The sequence below is a fragment of the Pleurodeles waltl genome, chromosome 4_2, assembly GCF_031143425.1.
Source record: "Pleurodeles waltl isolate 20211129_DDA chromosome 4_2, aPleWal1.hap1.20221129, whole genome shotgun sequence".
In the NCBI taxonomy this organism is placed as follows: domain Eukaryota; kingdom Metazoa; phylum Chordata; class Amphibia; order Caudata; family Salamandridae; genus Pleurodeles; species Pleurodeles waltl.
In genome coordinates this window covers 464,157,470-464,182,257 of record NC_090443.1, presented here as the reverse complement: position 1 = coordinate 464,182,257, position 24,788 = coordinate 464,157,470, and the positions used below count along the sequence as shown (strand labels likewise).

The 24,788-nt window shown below is 51.2% G+C and overlaps 1 protein-coding gene across 1 annotated transcript in view; it reads right to left on the bottom strand.

Annotated features, from left to right (window-relative positions):
- LOC138292914 (complement C3-like) overlaps nt 1-24,788 on the bottom strand; it is a 2,405,892-nt gene that overhangs the window by 2,019,257 nt on the left and 361,847 nt on the right. The window contains exon 8 of the mRNA XM_069231788.1: nt 3,196-3,298. Within this exon, the coding sequence (XP_069087889.1) occupies nt 3,196-3,298 (103 nt within the window). The remainder of the gene's footprint in view (nt 1-3,195; nt 3,299-24,788) is intronic.

Sequence of the window (24,788 nt, the reverse complement as noted above, 5' to 3'; positions counted from 1 at the left end):
GGTTCCCTTCCGCAATGAACCAGTCATGCAACTTCCCGGTGAGGATCCCGTGGTCGGTGGACCTCCTTTCAGATCCATCGAACAGTTTTCATCCACTGGTCCTTCAAGGTCTGTTAACTCTGATGGCCTGGAGACTTTCAGGAGACGATGGCAAGTGCCTGGAGTTTCGGACTCAGCATTGTTTTTCTTATCCCAATCTTGGGCCCCCTCCACTCAGAAGAGATACGAACAGGCCTGGAAGAAGTGGATACGTTGGTGCGACACAAGGAGTGTGGATCCCTTGGGGTCAGAGATTCATGTCATAGCCAATTTTTTGTCAGAGTTGGCCTCTCAGGGTTTAGCTTATAGGACAATTAACAATTGTCGTTCAGCTCTTTCAGCAGGTCACCCCCATATTCAAGGGAAACCGGTAGGAGAGCATCCCTTGATTTGCAAATTGCTTAGAGGCATCCGTATGGTAAAACCCCCACAACCAAAGTATACCTCCTTGTGGGATGTTAACATTATTTTACGTTTCCTTAGAAACTGGCCGGATAATGACGGTCTATCTCGCAAACAACTATCCGCAAAGTTGACTATGCTGTTATGCTTACTCTCCTGCAGAAGGGTCTCAGATGTTAAAGCTCTGGATTTATCAGGTAGAGTATTCACTCCTAATGGAGTATCCTTTTCCATTTCTAGACGTACAAAAACTTCATCCAAATGTATTTCATATCCATCTTTTTCGCACAACAAGAAACTATGGTGGTCATTCCAACCCTGGCGGTCCATGACCGCCGGGTTGGAGGACTGCGGGAGCACCGCCGACAGGCCGGCGGTGCTCCAATGGGCATTCCGACCGTGGCGGTAAAGCCGCGGTCGGACCGGCAGCACTGGCGGGCTCCCGCCAGTGTACCACCGCCCATTGGAATCCTCCAAGGCGGCGCAGCTAGCTGCGCCGCCGAGGGGATTCCGACCCCCCCTACCGCCATCCAGTTCCCGGCGGTCCGCCCGCCGGGAACCGGATGGCGGTAGGGGGGGTCGCGGGGCCCCTGGGGGCCCCTGCAGTGCCCATGCCACTGGCATGGGCACTGCAGGGGCCCCCGTAAGAGGGCCCCTAAATGTATTTCACTGTCTGCTGTGCAGACAGTGAAATACGCGACGGGTGCAACTGCACCCGTCGCACAGCTTCCACTCCGCCGGCTCGATTCCGAGCCGGCTTCATCGTGGAAGCCTCTTTCCCGCTGGGCTGGCGGGCGGCCTGAAGGCGGCCGCCCGCCAGCCCAGCGGGAAAGTCAGAATTACCGCCGCGGTCTTTCGACCGCGGAACGGTAACCTGACGGTGGGACTTTGGCGGGCGGCCTCCGCCGCCCGCCAAGGTCCGAATGAGGGCCTATGTGTTGTTCAATGTTTGAAGAGTTATGAAGATGTCACTCGAGAATTCAGGCAGAATGTTTCGGGTCAGTTGTTGATTTCCTTACAAAAACCGTTTAATCCTGTCACTGCAGCAACCTTGGCCCGTTGGGTCAAATGGTTACTAGCCGAATCCGGCATTGACATAAGTGTTTTTGGGGCTCATTCGGTTAGAGGAGCTATGGCCTCCAAAGCCTTTGCAACAGGAGCCAGACTTGAAGACACTATGGCTGCAGCTGATTGGTCAAACGATTCCACTTTTAAGGTTTTCTATCACAAACCCATTGTAGATGTAGTGTCGGAAGTAGTAAATAGACTTTGAACTACCATAATCCGAAGCCTCCGGTCCTGACATAGAATTAAAACATTTCTAGCTATTGCGTCAAGAATTTTAGATTCTATTAAGGACACGGAGGCGAGGATTATCCCACCCAGTTGGTACATTTATATAATTAATGTGATAAAGGCTTCATTGTCATTTTATGTCATTAATATGGTAATGGATTAAATTGTCTTAATTTAAAACGTGAATTAAGTACCCTCCCATGATATATCCGATATTAGTTGATTGTTTTGTTCTCACTCAGGAACATCCAGCACGACTTCATGAAGGCTTTCAATGAAGCATCGTTAATGCGGTTATCTTCCAACGTCTGGAGTTTGTTACAGAGATCTGGAAAGAATTTCGTTATCAAGTTCTGCAAGTTTACGCATGTTTGAACTGTTTTTTCGCAAAGAAAGAGGAAGGACTATAGAGTTCATGTTATTTATGGACAGTATCGTGCCATGATTGGTGGGCTGAGGCTCATGGGATTTGTAGTTTTGAAAAAGTGTTGTTTTTATTGGCTGCTGTGTTGTCAGTAAAGTTAAGAGAAAGCATAATCCTCGCCTCCGTGTCCTTAATAGAATCTAAAATTCTTGACGCGATAGCTAGAAATGTTTTAATTCCACTCGCGCTTTTTGCTACTCAAATGTAGTTGCTTCAGATGTAAAAAAAATATATCCCAGGGAAACAGAGACATCTGAAGCAACAAACATTTGAGAAACTAAAAGCGCGAGGCAAATTCCCAAAAGGCTGCTTCTGTTCTCGCTCAGCCCTCCCCCTTCAGAAGCCAAGAAGTTATTTATTTGCAGTGCTCCTCGCTCCCATCCCCTGCACGTAGACTCCAGGAGAAAAGAAACCTTCTAGCCTGATTTTAAAAAATGTCTTAGAGGAAAACTAAAAGTGCACCTTTGGCCATGTTTGCGGCAGGGCTGGCTGCTTGTAAGCAGTGCTGTGCACGGCACCCACTTGCCTCGCATGCCGCCTGCTTTGAGCACCCGGGCGTAGAAACAAAGTAGGTCCAAAACACATACTGTAAAAATGAACAGCGTATTGATTGAGTACTTGGTCGCTGCGCTCGGGGAGGAGTGAAAACAGGAAAAGGCATGACAAATGCATGCCATCATCAAATCGGAAGCAGAAATAAAAGAGTGACAATGGAAGCAGCCAATTGAAAAAGATGGGTGGTATGTAACCCCACAACTCTATCAACAACAGGTCGCTAAGCGACAGCGCATCCGCTGTCTAGGCTCGACCTAAAAAGGGGTGAAGTTCCTTTCTGTGGCTAATGAGGCAACTCATTTTCAATATTCTGGTTTCCAAAAGCTGTATAATGTTCAAGAAGTATGGATTCATGACAATACATTAGCACTAAAATATTGAAAAATAGGAATGTCAATAGTTGATACAGAAACACAGCAACACACAGTTTAAAAGTAAGCAAAATACACACTGCTTCAGCCACACCAGGCGGTACTTACTTCCACTCGTTGCAGTGAGTTTTGTAGATTGTATTTTTCTGATTGACGTCTAATACTAAATGTTACGAAAGCATACCCCTGGACCTCTTCATTATGCACATACCTGTGTCAAAGTGAAAGAATAAATAAATAAACCAACACCAGAAATCAAATGTTCTAGATCTTACAGCTTTAAACATGTGTCACAGCCCAGGCACACCACAGAATGGACCACTGACTGGAGCAGTTTAAAATGCCTCATTTGCACAAGGCACAATGTTTTACATTACAATGTACTTTGAGCCAAGCAAACTCTTTCAGGAAAAAGTCACATCAATGACTAAACCAGAACATGTGTCCTAGGAGTGTGGAAGAGTTTTGAGATCTGACAAGAAAAGCCTGAGATTGGTGACAGTACCCACATCAAGACTCCTTCCCTTTTGCTCTCAGGCAGCTCCATCAAGAAGAGTACTCTAAACCAGTTCTATATTATAGTCTAGGTGGTAGTGATGCATGTGACGGAGGGTTTTATGACAGAAGTACATACAATTATAAGAGTAAAGTGAGTAATTATTATATATTCGTACATCCATACCGTTACTGTGGTAAACTGCTTTTCTATGTCTAGGAAGATTACCAGTCATGAGATACAGTAGGGAGGGATAGCATAACATCCAATTGCAGTCCAACCAAAAACAATATTGATTCAGCCAACAGAAAAGCGTTTGGGGTTGCAGGAGGGCTGCTTTGTAAATTAATTCAGAAGGAGGAAACTGAACCTACTTTCAACTCAACATCATCATTTAGGAGGAACATTGCTTGCAAACAAATCACTCACTGAAACACTAGAGACAAAGGTAGGTGCAACAGTAACTTGGGCTCCTTTGTAACTATGAGCCCAATTTATACGTTGGAAGGTAGGGAACTCCATCTCAGCAGCAACAGAGTTCCTTCCCCAACAACATACTGTTCCACCCACCCAATCTATATGCCACTAGGCCTTAAGTTTGGCGACGGCAGGGACTACTCTGTCTCTGCCATGTTCGCCCATCTGATTTGGGCAGACAAACGTAGCCATTTGTCCGATAGCCCTTACACCCCAGGGCTGTCAGAGAAATGGCTACACGTCTGTCTTCCCAATTAGGATTGGCGGACATATAGCCATTTTTTTGTCACTGTCACTCAAACCGTAGCAGTGAGCCATTGTTTGTGACAGTCAGGCAAACCCTACTGGTGAGAATAGTCAAAACAATGTAATTATTTCCATGAAATGGGAGATAACTCCAATGAATAGGAGATCATTACATTTTTGATTTACAAAATGAAAATCCTGTTTCACGATTTTCTTATTGCAACAAACAATACTGTTTAGTACAGGTCTGCATCCTGCTGACACAGCCCTGTAGCAAAGAGTAAAATGCATTGACACAAACCTCCGTGGCAGCAGGTTCTACTAATACTTTTATAAATGGCAACCTATTTGGCTGCCATTTATAAATAAGGCAGGTGGTCCCTCTGTCAAAGAGACAGAAAATTTCACATCACCCCGATGGCTGTACAGCAGGCTGTCTGCCTAAATATAAATCGCCCGCTAAGTCTGAGCCTCTACCTGACAATGAACCTGGATAAATGATAAAACTCATTGACATGTCTAAGTAAAAACCAACAGCATTTTAAAAGCTTAGACCATAGCATTCTTTCTACCTCAAATTATACGTTAGGATAAAAGGTAAGGAGAGAAATCTCTTGATTCAAGAAGAACTCTGAACCAACCTAAGTGAAAAATGTTGTCTCTCCTAAAACACTGTCGATCTTATTTTGAAAGCCAAGTTAATTGCCCCCAAAAAGCAGTTTTCCTTATGATCAGCTCAGTGTTAATGGATTCTATAGCTTTAATGAAGCTAATGAAAAGAATGCAATATTAAATTTACATGTTATGAGGTTTCATGATTGATGGAATTAATCAGAGAACAGTGTCAAAATGGCCCCGATGGCCGACATCGTCAGAAGCCACAGAATCAACATCGTCTCCTACGCCGACGACACCCAACTCCTCCTCTCCCTATCCAACGTACCCAACACAGCCAGACACAATTTCCAAGAAGGCATAGGAGCAGTCACCAACTGGATGAAAAACAGCTACCTTCAACTCAACATGAACAAGACAGAAGTACTCATCATGGGCCCTCAACCTAATGCGTGGAACGACTCCTGGTGGCCACCAACCCTTGGAAGCCAGCCTACCCCCATGAACCAAGCCAGTATCCTCGGGATCATCCTATACTCCAAACTCAATATGGACCACCAAACCAACTCAGTCACATCCACCTGCTTCCGCACCCTCCGCCTCCTACACAAGACATTCAAATGGACCCCCCTCAAACACAGAAAAACCATCACACATGCCCTCATTACCAGCAGACTGGACTACGGCAAGGCGCTGTACGCTGGGATCAATAATAAACTCACCCGTAAACTACAGAACATCCGGAACGCCGCCACCAGACTGGTCCTCGACCTGCCTCGACACTGCCACATCTCTCAACACCTGCGCACACCACACTGGCTTCCCATAGAGAAAAGAATCACCTTCAAGATCCTCACCTACGCATTCAAAGCCCTCCACAACACCTGACCAGCCTACCTGAACAGGCAATTCAACTTCCATATACCCCACAGGACCCTATGCTCAGCCCAGCTCTCTCTCGCAGAAGTAGCCTGTGTCAAGATAATTAGAACAGAGGGACGCTCTTTCCCCCATCTGGCAGCCACAGCCTGGAATGCCCTTCTGCTCCACCTCAGATGAACTACCACCATCCTCAACTTCACAAAGGAACTGAAGACATGGCTTTTCGAAGAACCACTTCACTGATGGACGCTACATGCCTCCCCCGCAGCGCCTTGAGACCCTTTGTGGGTGAGTAGTTGCGCTTAATAAACACCTGATTGATTCATTGAAAATGCCAAAAAATTACTATGTTCAGAAAAGAATAAGACAGTAAGACAATTAATAGTCAGCAGAGCAAGCACAGTAGCATATCCACCAGGAATAACAAATGACATTAACTTTTTCTGACAGCTACTATCTCCTCTCAGATTCCTTATCTTTGAAAAATACAACAACAATATTTGTCAGTTTGGATATAGGGATGTAGTAGCACAAGAGGAACAAAATTTATAATTGCAGATGTAGCATATCCATCTATGCGAAAGTTGATATTAAGCAAATCTACGGCAGAAGAAGACATGGTAATTCTTCAGCTGGTAGATTGTGGCAGGACTCCTTCAAATGCCGATTTACTGGCTGCTGAATGTCCTCAGCAATCCTATTTGTTACTCCAATTTTTGTTAACTGTATGCCCTTGAAAGGCTCTTCAGAGTGTCCGTCATTGTGCTGCAATGGAGGGTTCTTTGTGAATCCAATCTCTGCATCCATTCTTTGAACTTGAATGGATGTGGAGAAAAAAAAGAAGTTGACAATTTAACTTTAGAGACTGATTAAAACGAAACTCATTCTGAACCTTGGGAAAAAGAAGTTTCACTCTCTATATTATTAGAGACCTCCTTTAGAACTTGATGAACAGCTCCTCTTCCCTTCAGAAGAATAGCTACAGCCCCACTGATAAATGTATAGTTGACTGCCAGGATGCTTTTTCACTGAAATTGCTTGTGTTGATATGAATGAAACAGTTTTGGCAAAAACGAAAAGTTGGCTGATTTGCCATTCTTAGGTTGCACAGCAGACTAGTCAGCATACTTTTGTTTACCAAAGACAATTCTTCCGAAGAGGAGTTTGTTTCTTAGGAAAAAGGCCATGTTTCCAACCAGCTTGGACTTTTCCCACAATGGATTAGTGTCAACAACTGTACACAGAGAAAGTCTCTCTCTAGTTTCCTTCTTTATTACCTGAAAAAAGGGTGAATCTTCCAAGTATTCAGTGTGCCTGCCTGCATACTAAAATCTATGTAAAAAGGGTCCAGTATCTCCTTAAGAAGGTCTGAATTAGGAGTAAAAAACATAAGGGCAAAATCCCTCCGTGGCAAATTCAGTAGTTCTTGATTGTAGCTGGTAAATGATGTGGAGGTTAAAAAAGAATGCATCAAAACCATCCTGAAATCAGGGCAGAAAAAGAACTCAGCATGAGTTCTTCCAAAAGAAAGAATACCAAGAACCTCTGCTGCAGAAAAAGAAAAAGAGAACTAATATTCAGGGGCAAAAAGATTCTCTGGTGAACAGCCTAACCAAAGAATCAGCATAGGCTCTTCCAAATGAAAGAATCCCAAAGAATTCTGATGCAGAAAAAGAAAGCTAGGAATCAGGGCAAAAGGATAGTCAGTGGCTGAGGAACATAATCAAAGATCAAGGTCACAAATGTCTCCTTATATATGAACTACAAGAGAAATTACTTCAAACGTTTTAGACCTGCCATCCTTGAGGTGGTTTCCCCCTGACATTTTGCCTTCAGGGCTCTGTTTCTGCTGTCTTTGTTTTTGCTGGTCTTAGGATTCTGTCCAATTTACCATTGCTGACCAGTGCTAAAAGCTTGTGCTCTTTACCTAAAACATGGCTACATTGGCTCATCACCCAATTGCCATAATTACTTTACTTATAAGTCCCTACTAAACTGCGTTTCATGTGCCCATGGCCTGTAAATTAAATGCTTCTAGTGGACCTGTAGCACTGATTGTTCCACCCACTTGAGTAGCTCCTTAAACATGTCTTAGGCCTGCCATTGCACAGCCTGTGTGTGTAGTTTTGAACTGCCGTTCCGACCTGGCTAAGTAAGCCTTTTGCCTAACCCAAACCTTTCTTTTCAATACATATAGGTCACCCTGAATGTAGTCCCTATGCAGCCGCAAGGACATTGTACAGTGTATTTAAGAAGTGTGACATGTAATTTAAGTTTTACCTATCCTGGTGGTGAGAAAATCCTAAATTAGATTTTCATTACTGCAAGGCCTATCTCTCCCTTAGGTTTACATTGGGATTACCTTATTACACCTTATACGTGTAATTCACAATCTGGAAGATATAGACTTTTCAAGTTTGGTGTCGCTGAAGTCACAATTTAAACTCCTAACTTACTGTGATGTAGAAATTTAAATTGCAATTCTGAAAATGCCACTTTTAGTTAGTTATGTTTTTCTTACTTTAGCCATTTAGGGGGTGATTCCTACCCTGGCGGTCAGTGATAAAGCGGCGGCCAACCTGCCAACAGGCAGGCGGTCAAAAAAATGGAATTCTGACCCTGGCGGGAACCGCCAACACAGCCCGCCACTTTAACACTCCGACCTCCACGGCGGGATAGACAAACAGCGCGGCGGTCACCGCAAACAGGCAGGCGGCAGACAATGTACCACCCACTCTATCACAACTCACCAATCCGCCACCTTTTCCGGGGCGGGAGCCCCGCCGATAAAAACACAGCGGAAACAGACTACGAACGGGAAAACGCTCACCTCTATACACTCCACTAGGAAGGAGGACAGCATGGAACCCGAATTAAACATCCTACCAGCTATTGTCTACCTGCTCATCTACCACGAGTACGAACGCCGGCGCAGATGACAACGGTGAGTACTGCACCTATGACACAGGGGAGGGGGGAGGAGGAAAGGTTACGGGCACACACATATGCGACCCCCCCCCTCACCCCCCCTAACTATCTACACACCAATGCAGAGCAACAAGTCACAGTGACACCCCCCAAACCCCCCGGAAAAATGCAAAGACATAATTAAATTGAGATTTAAAATTTATGTATAAAATAGGTTCATTGAAGTCATGGTAAATTAGCAATATGAAATATAAAAAATAAAGAATGAACATTGCGAAATCTATAAACATAGGCAATAAGTCCTGCACAGTCAGTTAAATTTCCATTGTCCATGGGCCAATGTGTACAAACACATGGGCAAAGCCCACACAGGAGACCGGATACCATTGGAGAGAACACTGCAGGGGCATCAGATGATAAAACTACAGGCACCTCAGGGGGAAGGGAAGGGAGGGCACCTCAGCCACAGGAGTCGACGACGCCAGATCCACGAGGGGCCTCCATGCCCACTGTACCATCCTGGGGAGTGCAAAGCCACAGTCTCTCAAGTCTCTACAGTGGGAGGGTTGCCCACTGTGCCATCCTGGGGAGTGCAAAGCCACAGTCTCTCAAGTCTCTACAGTGGGTGGCTTGCCCACTGTGCCATCCTGGGGAGTGCAAAGCCACAGTCTCTCAAGTCTCTACAGTTGGAGGGTTGCCCATTGTGCCATCCTGGGGAGTGCAAAGCCACAGTCTCTCAAGTCTATACAGTGGGTGGGTTGGCCACTGTGCCATCCTGGGGAGTGCAAAGCCACAGTCCATCAGATGGATAACCGACTCCACTGGTATTGGAGGAGGCATGGTGCCCAGAGTGCTGCGTGAACACCAGCTCGACACAGAACCGGCACTGTCAATGGGCTAGCGGTGCTTGAGACGGCGGGGCCCAGCGGAGCGATGCTTGACAGGAAGGGCCCCGCGGAGCGGTGCTTGACAGGATGGGCCCAGCGGAGCGGTGCTTGACAGGAAGGGCCCAGCGGAGCAGTGCTTGAGACGGCGGGGCCCAGCGGAGCGGTGCTTGACAGGAAGGGCCTAGCGGAGTAGTGCTTGACAGGAAGGGCCCAGCGGAGCGATGCTAGACAGGAAGGGCCCAGCGGAGCGGTGCTTGAGACGGCGGGGCCCAGCGGAGCGGTCCTTGAAAGGAAGGGCCCAGCGGAGCGGTGCTTGAGACGGCGGGGCCCCGCAGAGCGGTGCTTGAGACGGCGGGCCCAGCGAAGCGGTGCTTGACAGGAAGGGCCCAGCGAAGCGGTGCTTGACAGTAAGGGCCCAGCGGAGCGGTGCTTGAGACGGCGGGGCCCAGCGGAGCGGTGCTTGACAGGAAGGGCCCAGCGGAGCGGTGCTTGACAGGAAGGGCCCAGCGGAGCGGTGCTTGAGACGGCGGGGCCCAGCGAAGCGGTGCTTGACAGGAAGGGCCCAGCGAAGCGGTGCTTGACAGGAAGGGCCCAGCGAAGCGGTGCTTGACAGGAAGGGCCCAGCGGAGCGGTGCTTGAGACGGCGGGGCCCAGCGGAGCGGTGCTTGACAGGAAGGGCCCAGCGGAGCGGTGCTTGAGACGGCGGGGCCCAGCGAAGCGGTGCTTGACAGGAAGGGCCCAGCGAAGCGGTACTTGACAGGAAGGGGCCAGCGGAGCGGTGCTTGACAGGAAGGGCCCAACGGAGTGGTGCTTGAGACGGCGGGGCCCAGCGGAGCGGTGCTTGACAGGAAGGGCCCAGCGGAGCAGTGCTTGACAGGAAGGGCCCAGCGGAGCGGTGCTTGAGACGGCGGGGCCCAGTGGAGCGGTGCTTGACAGGAAGGGCCCAGCGGAGCAGTGCTTGAGACGGCGGGGCCCAGGGAAGCGGTGCTTGACAGGAAGGGCCCAGCGAAGCGGTGCTTGACAGGAAGGGCCCATCGAAGCGGTGCTTGACAGGCAGGGTCCAGCGGAGCGGTGCTTGAGACGGCGGGGCCCAGCGGAGCGGTGCTTGACAGGAAGGGCCCAGCGGAGTGGTGCTTGAGACGGCGGGGCCCAGCGAAGCGGTGCTTGACAGGAAGGGCCCAGCGAAGCGGTGCTTGACAGGAAGGGCCCAGCGGAGCGGTGCTTGACAGGAAGGGCCCAGCGGAGCGGTGCTTGAGACGGCGGGGCCCAGCGGAGCAGTGCTTGACAGGAAGGGCCCAGCGGAGCGGTGCTTGACAGGAAGGGCCCAGCGGAGCGGTGCTTGAGATGGCGGGGCCCAGCGAAGCGGTGCTTGACAGGAAGGGCCCAGCGAAGCGGTGCTTGACAGGAAGGGCCCAGCGGAGCGGTGCTTGAGACGGCGGGGCCCAGCGAAGCGGTGCTTGACAGGAAGGGCCCAGCGAAGCGGTGCTTGACAGGAAGGGCCCAGCTAAGCGGTGCTTGGCAGGAAGGGCCCAGCGGAGCGGTGCTTGAGACGGCGGGGCCCAGCGGAGCGGTGCTTGACAGGAAGGGCCCAGCGGAGCGGTGCTTGAGACGGCGGGGCCCAGCGGAGCGGTGCTTGAGACGGCGGGGCCCAGCGAAGCGGTGCTTGACAGGAAGGGACCAGCGGAGCGGTGCTTGAGACGGCGGGGCCCAGCGGAGCAGTGCTTGACAGGAAGGGCCCAGCGGACCGGTGCTTGACAGGAAGGGCCCAGCGGAGCGGTGCTTGACAGGAAGGGCCCAGCGGAGCGGTGCTTGAGACGGCGGGGCCCAGCGAAGCGGTGCTTGACAGGAAGGGCCCAGCGAAGCGGTGCTTGACAGGAAGGGCCCAGCGAAGCGGTGCTTGCCAGGAAGGGCCCAGCGGAGCGGTGCTTGAGACGGCGGGGCCCAGCGGAGCGGTGCTTGACAGGAAGGGCCCAGCGAAGCGGTGCTTGACAGGAAGGGCCCAGCGGAGCGGTGCTTGAGATGGTGGGGCCCTGTTCAGCGGTGCCTGTCTTGGCGGGCCCTGTTCAGCGGTGCCTGTCTTGGCGGGGCCCTGTTCAGCGGTGCCTTTTCACGGCGGGCCCTGTTCAGCGGTGCCTTTTCACAGCGGGGCCCTGTTCAGCGGTGCCTGTCTTGGCGGGGCCCTGTTCAGCGGTGCATTTCCACGGCGGGGCCCTGTTCAGCGGTGCCTGTCTTGGCGGGGCCCTGTTCAGCGGTGCATTTCCACGACGGGGCCCTGTTCAGCGGTGCCTGTCCTGTCTTTCTAGGGAGCCAGACCTGACCAAGACTCTCTGCTTAGTCGCCCTCCGACCTTGCGGTTGCTGGCCCCTCCTGTGATGGAGTCTTGGGCCGGTGGCTGTCGTCCGTCACACCCGGTATGGGGCTGGTGGGGCCCTCCTGGTCCGCTCGCCTGCTGGCTGACTTCTCCGCCCTGCTGCCCTTGCCCTCCTTCGATGAAGCTCTCTGGCCCTTGCCTCCCTTTGATGTTGTGGCAGGTGACGGGCCAAGGCTACGGTCCTTGGTGGCAGCCGTCTCAGCCTTCTCGCGCCGGCCCTTAGTTTTTCTGGTTCTCTTCCCAGGGGGTGGGCTGGCTGTCCCCTTGCTGCTGGCCGATGTTCCTGCCCTAGTAAAAGGTGGACTCCAATACCCGTGCACTATGGTCATACTTGATGCAGGGCTGGTGGTGGCTGAGGTGCTCTTAGGACTCTTACCAGATGGAGGGGGTGGGTCAGGTGATGCAAAGAGGTTAAGTTTTGAGAGGAAAAGTTTTTTAGGAGCAATGGGAAGGGTAGGTGCAGTGGGAATGGGAATGGAGGAAGAGGATGTGGTTGTAGGAGAGTCAAGTGTGCTGTCTTTGGGTGCAGGTGCTTGTGACGGAGGCTGTCGTGAGGTGGATGGCTGTTGGGTGGGTGGCTGCCTGCGTTTGTGTGGTTTGGAAGAGGGGGTGACAGACACACTGGGAGAGGACACAGGGGACGTGTAAATGGCAGTGGGGGTGGTGACTGCACGTGTGCGGACTGTACTGGAGGGTGTTCTGGTGATGGAAGTACTGGCTGATGGTGGTGTGCATGCAGGTGTGATTGGAGACATCACAGGGAGGGAGGAGGGAGACGAGGAGGAGGGGGACACAGAGGTGGTAGTGACTGTTGCCATGTCTGCATCTGGATGTTGCTTGGGTGAATGCTTGTGTGATCTGTGGTGCTTATGTCTGGATGAGCTGCCCTTGGGTGTTGAGGTGTGTGCAGGCTGGTCTGATGGTGTGGATGGGATAGGAAGAGGAACAGGACACTGGGACTGGGTGGAGGCAGTTAGAAGAGGGAGGCTGGAAACAGGGACAATGGCTGCCGTCAGTGCTGAGGCCAGAGCGTTGAACGATCGCTGATGGGCAGCCTGACCCGAATGAATGCCCTCCAGGTATGCATTGCTCCGATGCACCTCCCTTTCTACACCGTGGATGGCATTCAAAAGGGTAGACTGCCCAACAATGATGGTCTAGAGGAGGTCAATGACCTCCTCACTGAGGGTAGCAGGGGTAACTGGGGCAGGGCCTGAGGTGCCTGGGGCGAAGGAGATGCCCGCCTTCCTGGGTGAGCGGGCACGGAGCGTAGGCTGAGGGGCTGCTGGGAGGGCTGGGCTGGTGCGCTGGGTGGCGGCTGTACCTGTTGTGGCGGTGGGCACGGATGTTGCCGCCACCACAAGGGAGCTCCCTTCCGAGGACGTGTCGGTGTCGCTGACGTCTCCACGGGTCCCCGTGGTGGAGCTCCCCTCGCCCTCCGTCTCACTGGTGTACTCGGAGTCTGTTGCATGGCCCTCCGGGGCCATGTGAGTTGCAGCTCCCTCGTGCACCGATGCCAATTCTCCTCCACCTGATGATGCTAATGCACACATGCACAGGAAGAAAAAGAAAATGGGTGGGGGGAGAAATAAAGACAGGTTGAGTGCATGCATTGGCAACACCGTTGTCGGAGAGGACAGACACAGAAGCCCCCTGCACTACGCCGCGCAATTGGGGTACACTACTCAGTACTTGTGACTAGGCCTACAGGTCTATGGACAACAAATGTACACATGGGTGATGCAGGACCATGGATAGCTGTACTTGGCACCCTACAGAGGTGGGGGGCGGGGGCACAGGGCCACGCCTAACGGAGGGGACTAGCCTACAGAAAGCGCCCTGGCCTAGAGTTACCCACAGCCCTCCTCCCCAACCCAGACACCTCCACTGCGCGCAAAGATAGCAGAATGTGCGGATACTCACCCCCTTGTGTCTGCTGTGATGTCCTCACGCGCCCATCCAAATCGGGGTAGGCCACCGCCAGGATCCGGGACATCAGGGGGTTCAAGGTACGACTGGCACCCCTCCTACGTTGGGAGGCCATCCCCAGCAGAGACTCGGCGGTCTTCCTGGTCCCGCGGCGGATGTCCTCCCACCTCTTTCGGCAGTGGGTGCCCCGTCTGTTGTGGACCCCCAGGGCCCGGACGTCCTTGGCGATGGCATGCCAAATGTCGATCTTCTGATGGGCGCTGACCTATTTGATATGTACAGGGTGGGAAAGGAAATATCATCACTTTTCTGCATGGTAGATGTGAGTGGTCCCCCCTCCCCAACGTTGCCATGTGGCACATGTTCTCATCTGTCGTGCGTTGCACTCCTCATTCGCTCCCCTCCCCACCATCTTACATCCACCCCACACAACACAGGCATAGCCCATTCAACGTGCACCCAGTGTACTTACCTGTTGGTCTGGAGGACCGTAGAGTAGCGCATACTGGGGGAGGACCCCTTCAACAAGTTTCTCCAACTCTTCTGAAGTGAAGGCAGGGGCCCTTTCCCCAGTCGCAGCAGCCATAGTATCTCCCAGACCGAGGTCACAGCAGCACTTGCAGTATAGGTCCTCTCCTGTGGATGATCAGGTCTCGAGTGATTAATCAGATAGAAAATGGCGTACCGCGACCGCCGGCGCACATCGTCATTGGCTCCTGAAACCCATAGGGTGCAATGTTAACCACTGCGGCTTCGCACCGCGGTCTTCGACCGCCTACCGCCACGATGTGCTAGGCCAGCGCATTGACCTCACATCCCATTGTCACACTTCACAGGTCAGGCAGCCGCCATTTCAAAGGCTTAATTTCTACTGCGTCACACAGGCCTAGGCCGTGCATTGCCACTCATACACGCCTTTAACTGCATTGCGATTCATTTACTGTGCAAGCTGTGTGAACGAACCTGTGGGTTGCTTGACTCTGTACTCCATGTTGTCCTTCCTAGGCACCGTCCGCTGGGACTTGCGAGGAGAAGGATGAATCCTCCCGTGTACCGACCGCTGGTGGACCTGTCGACAATGGAAGAACGAGATATTATACTTCGATACAGACTTGACAGAGCCACTATACATGAACTGTGTGCCCAGCTGGAGCCAGACCTGATGTCCCCCATCCGCCAACCCACAGGGATTCCCCCTCTGGTGCAGGTTCTGTCAGTACTCCATTTTTTAGCAAGTGGGTCTTTTCAGACAACAGTGGCCATGTCATCAGGGATGTCTCAGCCTATGTTTTCTAAGGTTTTGTCCAGAGTGTAGTCTGCCCTGATGGAATACATGCGGAGCTACATTGTTTTCCCTGAGGAGGAGGATTTGGCTACAGTGAAGGGTGATTTCTATGCCCTTGGACATATCCCAAACATCATTGGTGCCATTGATGGGACCCATGTAGCTTTGGTTCCCCCCAAAGACAGTGAGCTGGTGTACAGAAACAGAAAAGGTTATAATTCGATGAATGTCCAGGTGGTCTGTTTGGCTGGCCAGTACATCTCCCATGTAAATGCCAAGTTCCCTGGGTCAGTGCATGACGCGTATGTTATGCAAAATAGCAGCATCCCTTATGTGATGGAACAGCTACAGAGACACCGTGTGTGGTTATTAGGTGACTCTGGGTACCCCAACCTCTCCTGGCTATTGACCCCAGTGAGGAATCCCCGGACCAGGGCAGAGGAACGGTACAATGAGGCCCATGGGCGAACTAGGAGGATCATAGAAAGGACCTTCGGGCTCCTGAAGGCCAGGTTTAGGTGCCTGCATATGATAGGTGGATCCCTAGTGTACTCACCAAAGAAGGTGTACCATATCATCGTGGCCTGCTGTATGCTTCACAATCTTGCTTTGCGACGCCAGGTGCCTGTTGTGCAAGAGGATGGTCCAGATGGTGGTGTTGTAGCAGCTGTGGAACCTGTGGAGAGTGAAGAGGAGGAAGACGACGGGGACGACACGGACAACAGGGATACAGTCATACAACAATATTTTCAGTAGCACACAGGTAAGAATCACCCATGCCATTTCACATTTACTTCAGGCCTCCTGCGTCTCTACTTTCTGTTTTTTCCCCCATTTCCTTTTAACTGAATTGTGACTTTCCCTTCCCTTTTCAGAGCTGTATGACTATCTGCGTGACTTCTGCTTTGTTTGCCCATGGACTACAGCTTATTGTCATTGGTATGTTGTCATCACAATGTAACAGAACATAATTGCACTGTTATGTGTAATACATATTTGAAAAATACAAGCAGACTCCTGTTATTGTAAGTGCAATAAGTGATTTATTTCAAGTGCTACATATAGGTACATGATAGTAAAACGGTGATGGGTGGGGGTGGAGTAATGTCCATGGCAGAGTCCAGTTCTCAGTTTCACAGGTGCATTGTCCATATGCCTGTGGAAGGATGGAGCAGGGGCAGTTTAAGGTTGGACAGGGTGACAATGTGGGACAGTGGGATGACATCAGGGGGTATCTTATGCTGGCGGGGGTCTTGCAATCCTACTCTGTCTTCTTGTGTGATCTCAGGTTCCGCTTGCGGGGTGGTTGTTCTTCAGCAGGAGGTGGGGTTCTGGTGGCCTGTCGTTGTGTGGGGGCCTCCTGTCCACTAGCGCCGGCGGACGTGGTAGGCTGTTCGTGGTCCAGGCTAGTGACAGGGGCCCTTTGGGGTGCCACATGGTCCCGCAATGTGGTGACTATCTGGTTAAGGGCCAGGACTATGGTCCCCATTGCGGAACCAATGTTCCTCAGTTCCTCTCTGAACCCCATGTATCGTTCCTCCTGCTGTGCCTACTTCTTCGAAGTGCCTGGATCTCCTGGAACCTGGCCAGTACCGTCGCCATCGTCTCCTGGAAGTGGTGGTATGCTCCCATGATGGTGGTGAGGGCCTCTTGGAGAGTGGGTTCCCTGGGCCTGTCGCCCCCCTGTCGCACAGCAGCCCTCCCAGTTCCCCTGTTTCCCTGGGCCTCGGTCCCTGGACGGTGTGCCCACTACCACTGCCCCCAGGTCCCTGTTGTTGTTGGGGTGGTGGGTCAACCTGGGTGTAGTGGCGGACACACCGCTGATTGACGTGTCCTGGAGACAGAGGCATGGGCCCGCTGGGTGGGAGCTGTGCTGGTGTTCCCAGAGGGGGTTAGGTCTGCTGTAGCCTGTGGCTGTGTGTGGGGAACCGACTGTCCAGAGGTCCCCGATGGGCCGGGCTGGTCATCTGGGTCCAGGGAGACAGAGCTGATGTCATCGCTGGGGGCCTCTTCTGGGGGTGGGATGGACATCTCTGTACCATCCGTGGCGGTGTGGTGGCGTTCGGGTCCTGCAGGGGGTATAAGGGTATGGTTATTGCTTCTGTGTGTGGCATTTCGTGTGATGGGTGGGTGTCTGTGTACCCAAGTGCAGGCATTCCCTTGTGGGGGCTTTTGTGAGGGTGGCTTGTGGGGGTGATGTGTGTGTGCAGTGGGCATGCTTTGGTGATGGGTGTCCATGCTTTGTGGTTGCATGCAGGTCTAGGTGTTGGGATGGGTGGGTTGTGATGGTGGGACATTTGCAAGGAGTTGGTGTGATGGGGGTGGGGGTGAGGGTGGGGGTATGTGCTGGCATGCAGGTGGGGTGGGGGTGGGAAGTAGTAGTTGGAATTGACTTACCAGAGTCCATTCCTCCAGATACTCCTGCGAGGCCCTCAGGATGCAGGATGTGCAAGACTTCCTCCTCCCATGCTGTGAATTCTGGGGGAGTAGGTGGGGGTCCGCCGCCAGTCTTCTGCACCGCAATGTTGTGCCTTGATACCATGAAACGCACCTTCCCCCGTAGGTCGTTCCACCGCTTCCTGATGTCCTCCCGATTGCGTGGATGCTGTCCCACCGCGTTGACCCTGTCGACTATCCTTTGCCATAGCTCCATCTTCCTAGCAATTGTGGTGTGCTGCACCTGTGCCCCGAATAGCTGGGGCTCTACACGTACTATTTCCTCCACCATGACCCTGAGTTCTGCGTCAGAGAACCTGGGGTGTCTTTGGGGTGCCATGGGGTGGTGTGGATGAGGTGAGGGAAGTTGTATGTGTTGTGGAGTGTGATGTGTGTGGTGGTGTATAGTGTTTTGTGCGTGGTAATTGTGTGGGTGATGTTGTGATTTGCCTCTGTGTGATGGTCTACTCTAAGCAGTGCTGTCTCTCTCAGTCCTTGATTCGCAATTGTGGTCGTAGGGGTTTGTGGGTGATATGGGTGTGTGTTTTATATTGTATTGGGTGTGTGGGAGTGGTGTGTATATGTGTCTCAGGTGTGTGTATTTCAAATTGTCCAATGTGGTTGTGTTTTGTAAGGGTGTGTGTATTTTGACAGCGGCGGTGTGTACCGCCAATGGAATACCGCGGTTGTAAGACCGCCGCGTGGATTCGTGGGTCGTAATGGCAGGGGCGTATTTCTGTTGGCGTGGCGGTGGTTTGGTCATCGCCATTTTTTCGCTGACCTTTGCTGTGGCGGACTTTTGTGGTTGTCGGGTTTTTAGAGGTTTTCAGGTAGCGGGTCAGAATGACCGTGGCGGTTTACCACGGCCGCAGCGGTGTTATGGCGGTCTTCTGACCGGCGGTAAGCGCCTTTTACCGCCGAGGTCAGAATGAGCCCCTTAGTGCCTACTGGGTTGGGGTGACAGCTGGGCTTTGTGTAATCCTCCTAGACAGCCACACACAGGGGGAGCTTATGTGTGGCTTGACGGGCCTTGATAGCCCATCCTGGGCAAAATGCGAGGGAGGAGCTGGGCACAGCCTCACTTACACCTGAATAGGGTGTGTCCTATCCATACACAAAGGGCTGCAGAACCACCTGTAGTGGGTCAGGAGCCTGTGCAGGTAGGGCATGGATTCTGTGCACTTCAAAGGCATGTCTTTGAAGTCCAGCTCACTTCAAATTCCCAAGTGGGTATAAGTACTGGATCTCGGGCACCACCACTCCAGTACACTTCTGGACCTGTGAATACTCTGCCAGAAAGAAGGACTACTGGGCTGCTGAAAGCCTGCCGCTCTTCTGGACTGCTGTTTGCTGGACTTCTGCTTTGCCATGCTGACCTTTCCTTTCTGCCTTCTTGCCTGGGAGTGATAAGGACTGAACCTGAATCTCTCCACCCCGGATCCCAGAGGAACTCCAAGAGCTAGTTGGCTGGCATCCTGATCTGTAGTCTCAGGGACATAGCAGACTTCCAACTACCCTGCCCCTGCAACTTGAATATGCCACCTGTGAGTCTGTCCTGCCAAGTGGTGCCACCCCCATCCAGGACCCATAGAAGTTGGCCGAAGGTGCTCGCTCCAATGGAACTGATGCATCCTCTGCTGCAGGAGCAGAATTGTAGCATTGTCGCTAGTGTGTGGAGACAATAGATGCATCACCTCTACTGTGTAGGTTGGAAGTAGTGCAACTAGAATTCCATCACTGCTGTACCCAGCATCTTGGAACTCGTGCATCATCGATGTTGCATGAAGAAAGGCGATGCATCCCCTTTCCTATGTGGTTCAGAACTGACTCATGGCTCTCTAACCTAGATTTAAGGTACTTTGGATCAGCGGGCCCAGCTGGGTTGCTTTAGCCAGCCCTCACTCCTTCGCAGTATACCTGTATTTTTCATTTTGTCCTGGTTCAGAGTGACCAGGTACACAATTTTGTTTTATTTTACTTCTAAGCGCTGTTTATTCCTTAAAACTTCCTGACTCAAGTTCTGCTTATTGGATTTTTATAATTTTGGTCTTGTTTTAATCATTAAATTAAGTTATATTTTTCTAACCTGTTGTGGGATCCTTTTTTGGTGTTTTCACTGTTTTACTTTATGATGTGTTGCACAAATACTTTACACATTGCCTTCAAGTTAAACCTGGTTTGAACTAAGTTTGAGCTGGCCAACATGGAGCGCTACATCATGGCCCAGCTCAAGTAGTTGTGTCAGGAAAGGGAGACACAAAGGAGGGAAGCTCCAGGAAGCCCTGAGGGCATGGGCAGAGGCTCATTAAGTGCCAGGTACAACCGGTGATCAGGAGGATGAGGAGAGTGAGGAAAGATCAGAGCAGGAGCCACAGAAGGGTCTTGGACTGCGACCTGTGGAGTAGGAAGGCAATATGCACCCAGTATGGGAGACCACCTCACGTGCTGGGACCACTGTGTCCTCCCATAACCTGTCCCTAGAGGAGCCAGAGGACAGTAGGGAAGAAAGAAAGCTTCTTCTGGAGGTGGACTAATTAAGGATGGAGAAAGAGGAGAAAAAGTTGGCCATAGAGGTAAAACGGGCTGAGGCGGAGAGGACCTTGGCTGAGAAAAAGCTTATGTTGGAACATGAAAAGCACATGAGGGAGCTTCAGCTTAAAGCACTGTAACCTACGAGTTCAAACAGTAATGTTGGCAGCACTACTTCAGTGCCCTCTGGAGACAAGAGCGTACACATACCTAAAGGTCTGCCGCCTGACTTTGTGGTGGGGGACAACATTGACCATTGGTTTGAGGCTTGTGTGATTTCCTTACTGGAGCGCAAGATCACTGAGCAGGATTGGGGGGTAGTCTGTGCAAGCATATCCCTATCAAGGGGAGGGACCTTCTTTGGTCCTTTAGAAGGAGGGCAGAATGAGGTATTCCCCCCATGAAGGAAACCCTTGTCAGAAAATATGGTCTGATCCCAGTACAGGGAGAAGTTCAGAGACAGTCCAAGCTGCCTCAAAAGACCTAGGTGAATTGAGTTGATTCCTTTTGGCAAGAGACTGGATAGTTGGTTTAAGGACAGTTAAGAAGAGGATTATCAGGGGCTATACAATTTGTTTGCGAAAGAGCACATGTTCAGTTTTTGTTTTGCAGATCTGCACCAACAGTTGAATGATAGTAAGCTCACTGACCCCAGAGAGCATGCTAAGGAGGTGGACCACTGGGTCAGCACAAGGGTGGACAGGGTCCCCATCAGACAAAGAAGCAGGGAGATCAAAACTAAAACAATGTGTTCTGTAACGGGCCCCAAACTAGTTTCTTAGATCAGGATGCCATCCTCCAACTGAAAAGAAAAAGAGATGGTTCCCTGATAGTAAGTCTGTAGGGAAGGCACCCCCAAAGTGCTATGAGTGCCAACAGGAAGAGTACTTCAAGGGGGATGCCAAGTGTCCAAAGTGGGCACGACCCCCACCATGGGCAGTCACTAGGGTGAGCTAGTGTAGCCCTTTGGGAGAAGATTTTCCAGATAGTGTGGGGACAACATAGATGTTACCCTAATGTCACTGGGTAACAGAGAGATGATACAGAGGACACTCATGCCTAGCAACACTCGAAAATATAGGTTTTGGGTCACCATCAACAGGCAGAGAGTGGAGACTCTGAGATACTGCAGCCAGCATGACAACTGTCAGATGTCATCTGGTGTCCTCGGAGAGTCCTTACCCAGTGGCTATGGTTCCCTTTGAAGGGGGAGATCTCAGGTTCCTTGAGGGTAACTGTGAGTTTACCCATGCATGTGGAATGTCTGCTTGGCAATGACCTGGAGCATACCACTTGGACGGAGGTGGAGCTCAGGTCATACTTGGAGATGTTAGGGTTGTATGGGTGGGAGTGCCTGACCACACGGTCCATTGCAGCCCAACAGGGAAGACTGGGGTGCGCGGAACCTGGAACAACGGCCAAAGAGGCTGCCAAGAAGAGGATGGCCAAGGGGGATGGGAAACCCCCTCCTAAGGACTCCCATAGTCCGGTAGGAGGCAGACCCTACGGGGACAACTCGATGCCTACAGGGAGAGATGTGGCCAAACTAGGGAAACTGTTTCAGCTGACCGATTTGCAGAATGAAAGGAGTCCCACCAGGGAGGAGTTCTGCAAGGCATTAAAGGAATGCCCTACCCTCTAGGGCTTATGGCAGCAGGCTGAGGCCCAGGCAAGTGGCGACACTTCTGGTGATCACTTGATTTACAGGAAGAATGGTCTCCTGTATTGTGAGCCTAAGGCTCCTGAGCCTAGTGCAACCATTGTGTTGGTGGTCACCCAGTGCTACAGAGCCGTCTTACTGGAGCTGGCTCATGAAGTACCCCTAGCAGATCATTTTGAGCAGTACAATACCTTTGACAGACTTGTTACCTACTTTTACTGGCCTCAAATGAGGAAGGCTCAGATGCATTCCTGTAGGACCTGTGTTACCTGCCAGGCCAGTGGCAAGTCAGGAGGGAACCGCAAGACCCCCCCTGCAATGTTATCCTGTCATTGGCATCCCCTTTGAGAGTGTGGGCATCAACAGTTTTGGGCCTCTGGACCCCAAGACAGCCATAGGCAACAGGTTCATCCTGGTCTTGGTGGACCATGCCACCTGGTACCTGTAGGTTATCCCTTTGAGAATGGTGACTGCACCAGAGGTGGTTAGGGTACTGATGGGGACCTTTACTCATGTGGTGTTCACCAAGGAGGTGGTAGGCAACCATGGTAGCAACTTCATGTAAGGGTACATGAAGACCGTGTAGAAGGCCCATGGGGTAACGTACAACCTCTCCATTCCTTACCCTCCTCAAATCAATGGGCTTGCTGAGAGGTACAACAGGACCCTTAAGGGCATGATAAGGGGTCTGTCAGAACCCCTGAGGTGGAAGAGGGACGTCCTCCTGCTATGTCTTTTGTTTGCCTACAGGGTGTTGGCTTCAGTCCCTTGAACTTCTGTATGGGGACCATGTGAGAGGACCACTCAGTTTGGTGAAGGAGGGTTGTGAACATGCTTTCAAGAAGTCACCTCAGCATGTGATCAGCTACATGCTGGCACTCCGTAACCAGATAGCTCAATTCCGGAAATTCACCTGAAAGCCAACCAGTAGGACATGAAATGGTGATACTACCAGAATCTCACCCTGGTTGAGTTTCAACCTGGTAAAAAAGTGGTGGGTGATAGAGTCTTTGGAGCCTAGGGCCCTGCAAGACCACTGGTCTGGGTCTTATGAGGTGAAGGAGTACAAGAATGATATCACCTACTTGGTGGACCTCAAGACTCCCAGGAGCCCTTTGAGGGTCATGGATGTCAATCACCTTAAGCCCAACTTCAAGAGGTCTGAGTTGACTATGCTCCTAGTCACAGATGATAGGGTGGAAGAGGAAAGTGAACATCTCCCGGACCTCCTTTCTTCCAAGAAGCAGGATGGGTTAGTGGAGGCTGGCAGCTTCTCCTCTACACTGACCTTTGACCAACAGAAACTTCCACCAGTTGTATGGACATTTTGCCTCTTTGTTCTCCCATACCCAAGGACTCATTCCATGGTACACCCATGATATTTAGACTGGGGAGAGCCCGCCTGTGAAGAATACATTTTGCAGAATGTCTGACACGGTGAGAGCCACCATTAGGAAGGAGGTATCAAACATGCTGGGGTTAGGAGTTATTGAGCCCTCAAGGAGCCCTTGGTCCAGCTCAGTGCTGTTGGTTCCCAGGACTCCCTCTCCAAGTATCATACCCAAACTTGGGTTCTGTGTGGACACCAAGACTGATACACACCCCCATCACAGAGCTCATGAGTTCATAGGTCGGTTAGGAGCTGCCAAGTTCCTAAGCATGCTTAATCTGAAGTCTGGGGACTCACAGATTGCCTTGACCAATGGGGTTAAAAAGAGATCTGTGTTCTTTACCCTAGAAGGGCACTTCTAATTCTGGATTATGCCTTGTGGATTGAAAAACACCCTTGCCACCTTCCAGAGGCTAGTAAACCAGGTCTGGGTTTAAGAGCTTCAGTGTTGTCTACCTAAACAACATTGCGGTCTTCACTACTACCTGGGATTACCACTTTTGCCACCTCAAGGAAGTGCTTAAGGCTCTGCAAAGGGCAGGGCTGACTTTCAAGGCCAGTAAGTGCCAGATAGGGCAGAATTCAGTGGTCTACTTGGGTCACCAAATAGCAGGGGTCAAGGTGCAATTCCTTCAGGCCACAAATTGAAACTAACCTGGTTTGTGAACTCACTAAGACCCAGATAGAAGTGAGAGTGTTCTTAGGGCTTACTGACTGGTTACTTCAGGGGATTTGTCAAGGGGTATGGTACCATTGTTCCCCCCCACCCCCGGACTTCGAAGAAGTAGCCACATCAGGTGATCTAGACAGAGGCCTGCAAAAAGAAACATTTGATGCCCTGAAGGAGGCCATGTGCATGGCACCCATGCTCAAGGTCACTGACTTCTCCCAATAATTAATTGTGCAGACAGACGCCTTAGAGCAAGGCATGGGGCCATTCTCTCACAGCTAAATGAAGAGGGGCTGGATCCATCTGTAGCCTTCATCAGTAGGAGATTACTGCCAAGGGAACAGAGGTGGAGTGCAATAGAGAGGGAAGCCTTTGCTCTGGTCTGGGCACTGAAGAAGCTGAGACCATACTTATTTGGTGCTCACTTCCAGGTTCAGAGAGAGAATCTCAAACCATTGAGGTGATCCATGTCCCTCAGTGAATGGACCTTACAGTGGAAAACCATGCTGGAACAGACCACACAAAGGATGATGGTCACTCCGAATCTTCCGCCTTAGTGAAGAGAACTCCCAAAGGGTTAGGCAGTTCTTCCCACTTTCAGCTGGTGGGGACACATGTTAGACCTGGCATCCTTGGCATGGTTTCCCCCTGACTTTTTGGCCTCAGATCTCTTGTTTCTGCTGACTTCATTGTTGTTGGCCTTAGGATTCGGCGCATTTTACCACTGTCGACCAATGTTAAAGTGCTTGCACACTTTCCCTAAAATTTTGGTACATTGCCTCAGCCCAAATAAGCATGTTAATTTACTTATCAGTCCTTGGTAAAGTGCACTTCATGTTTCCAGGGTCTGTAAATTAAATGTTACTAGTGGGCCTGCAGCACTGATTGTGCAACCCGCTT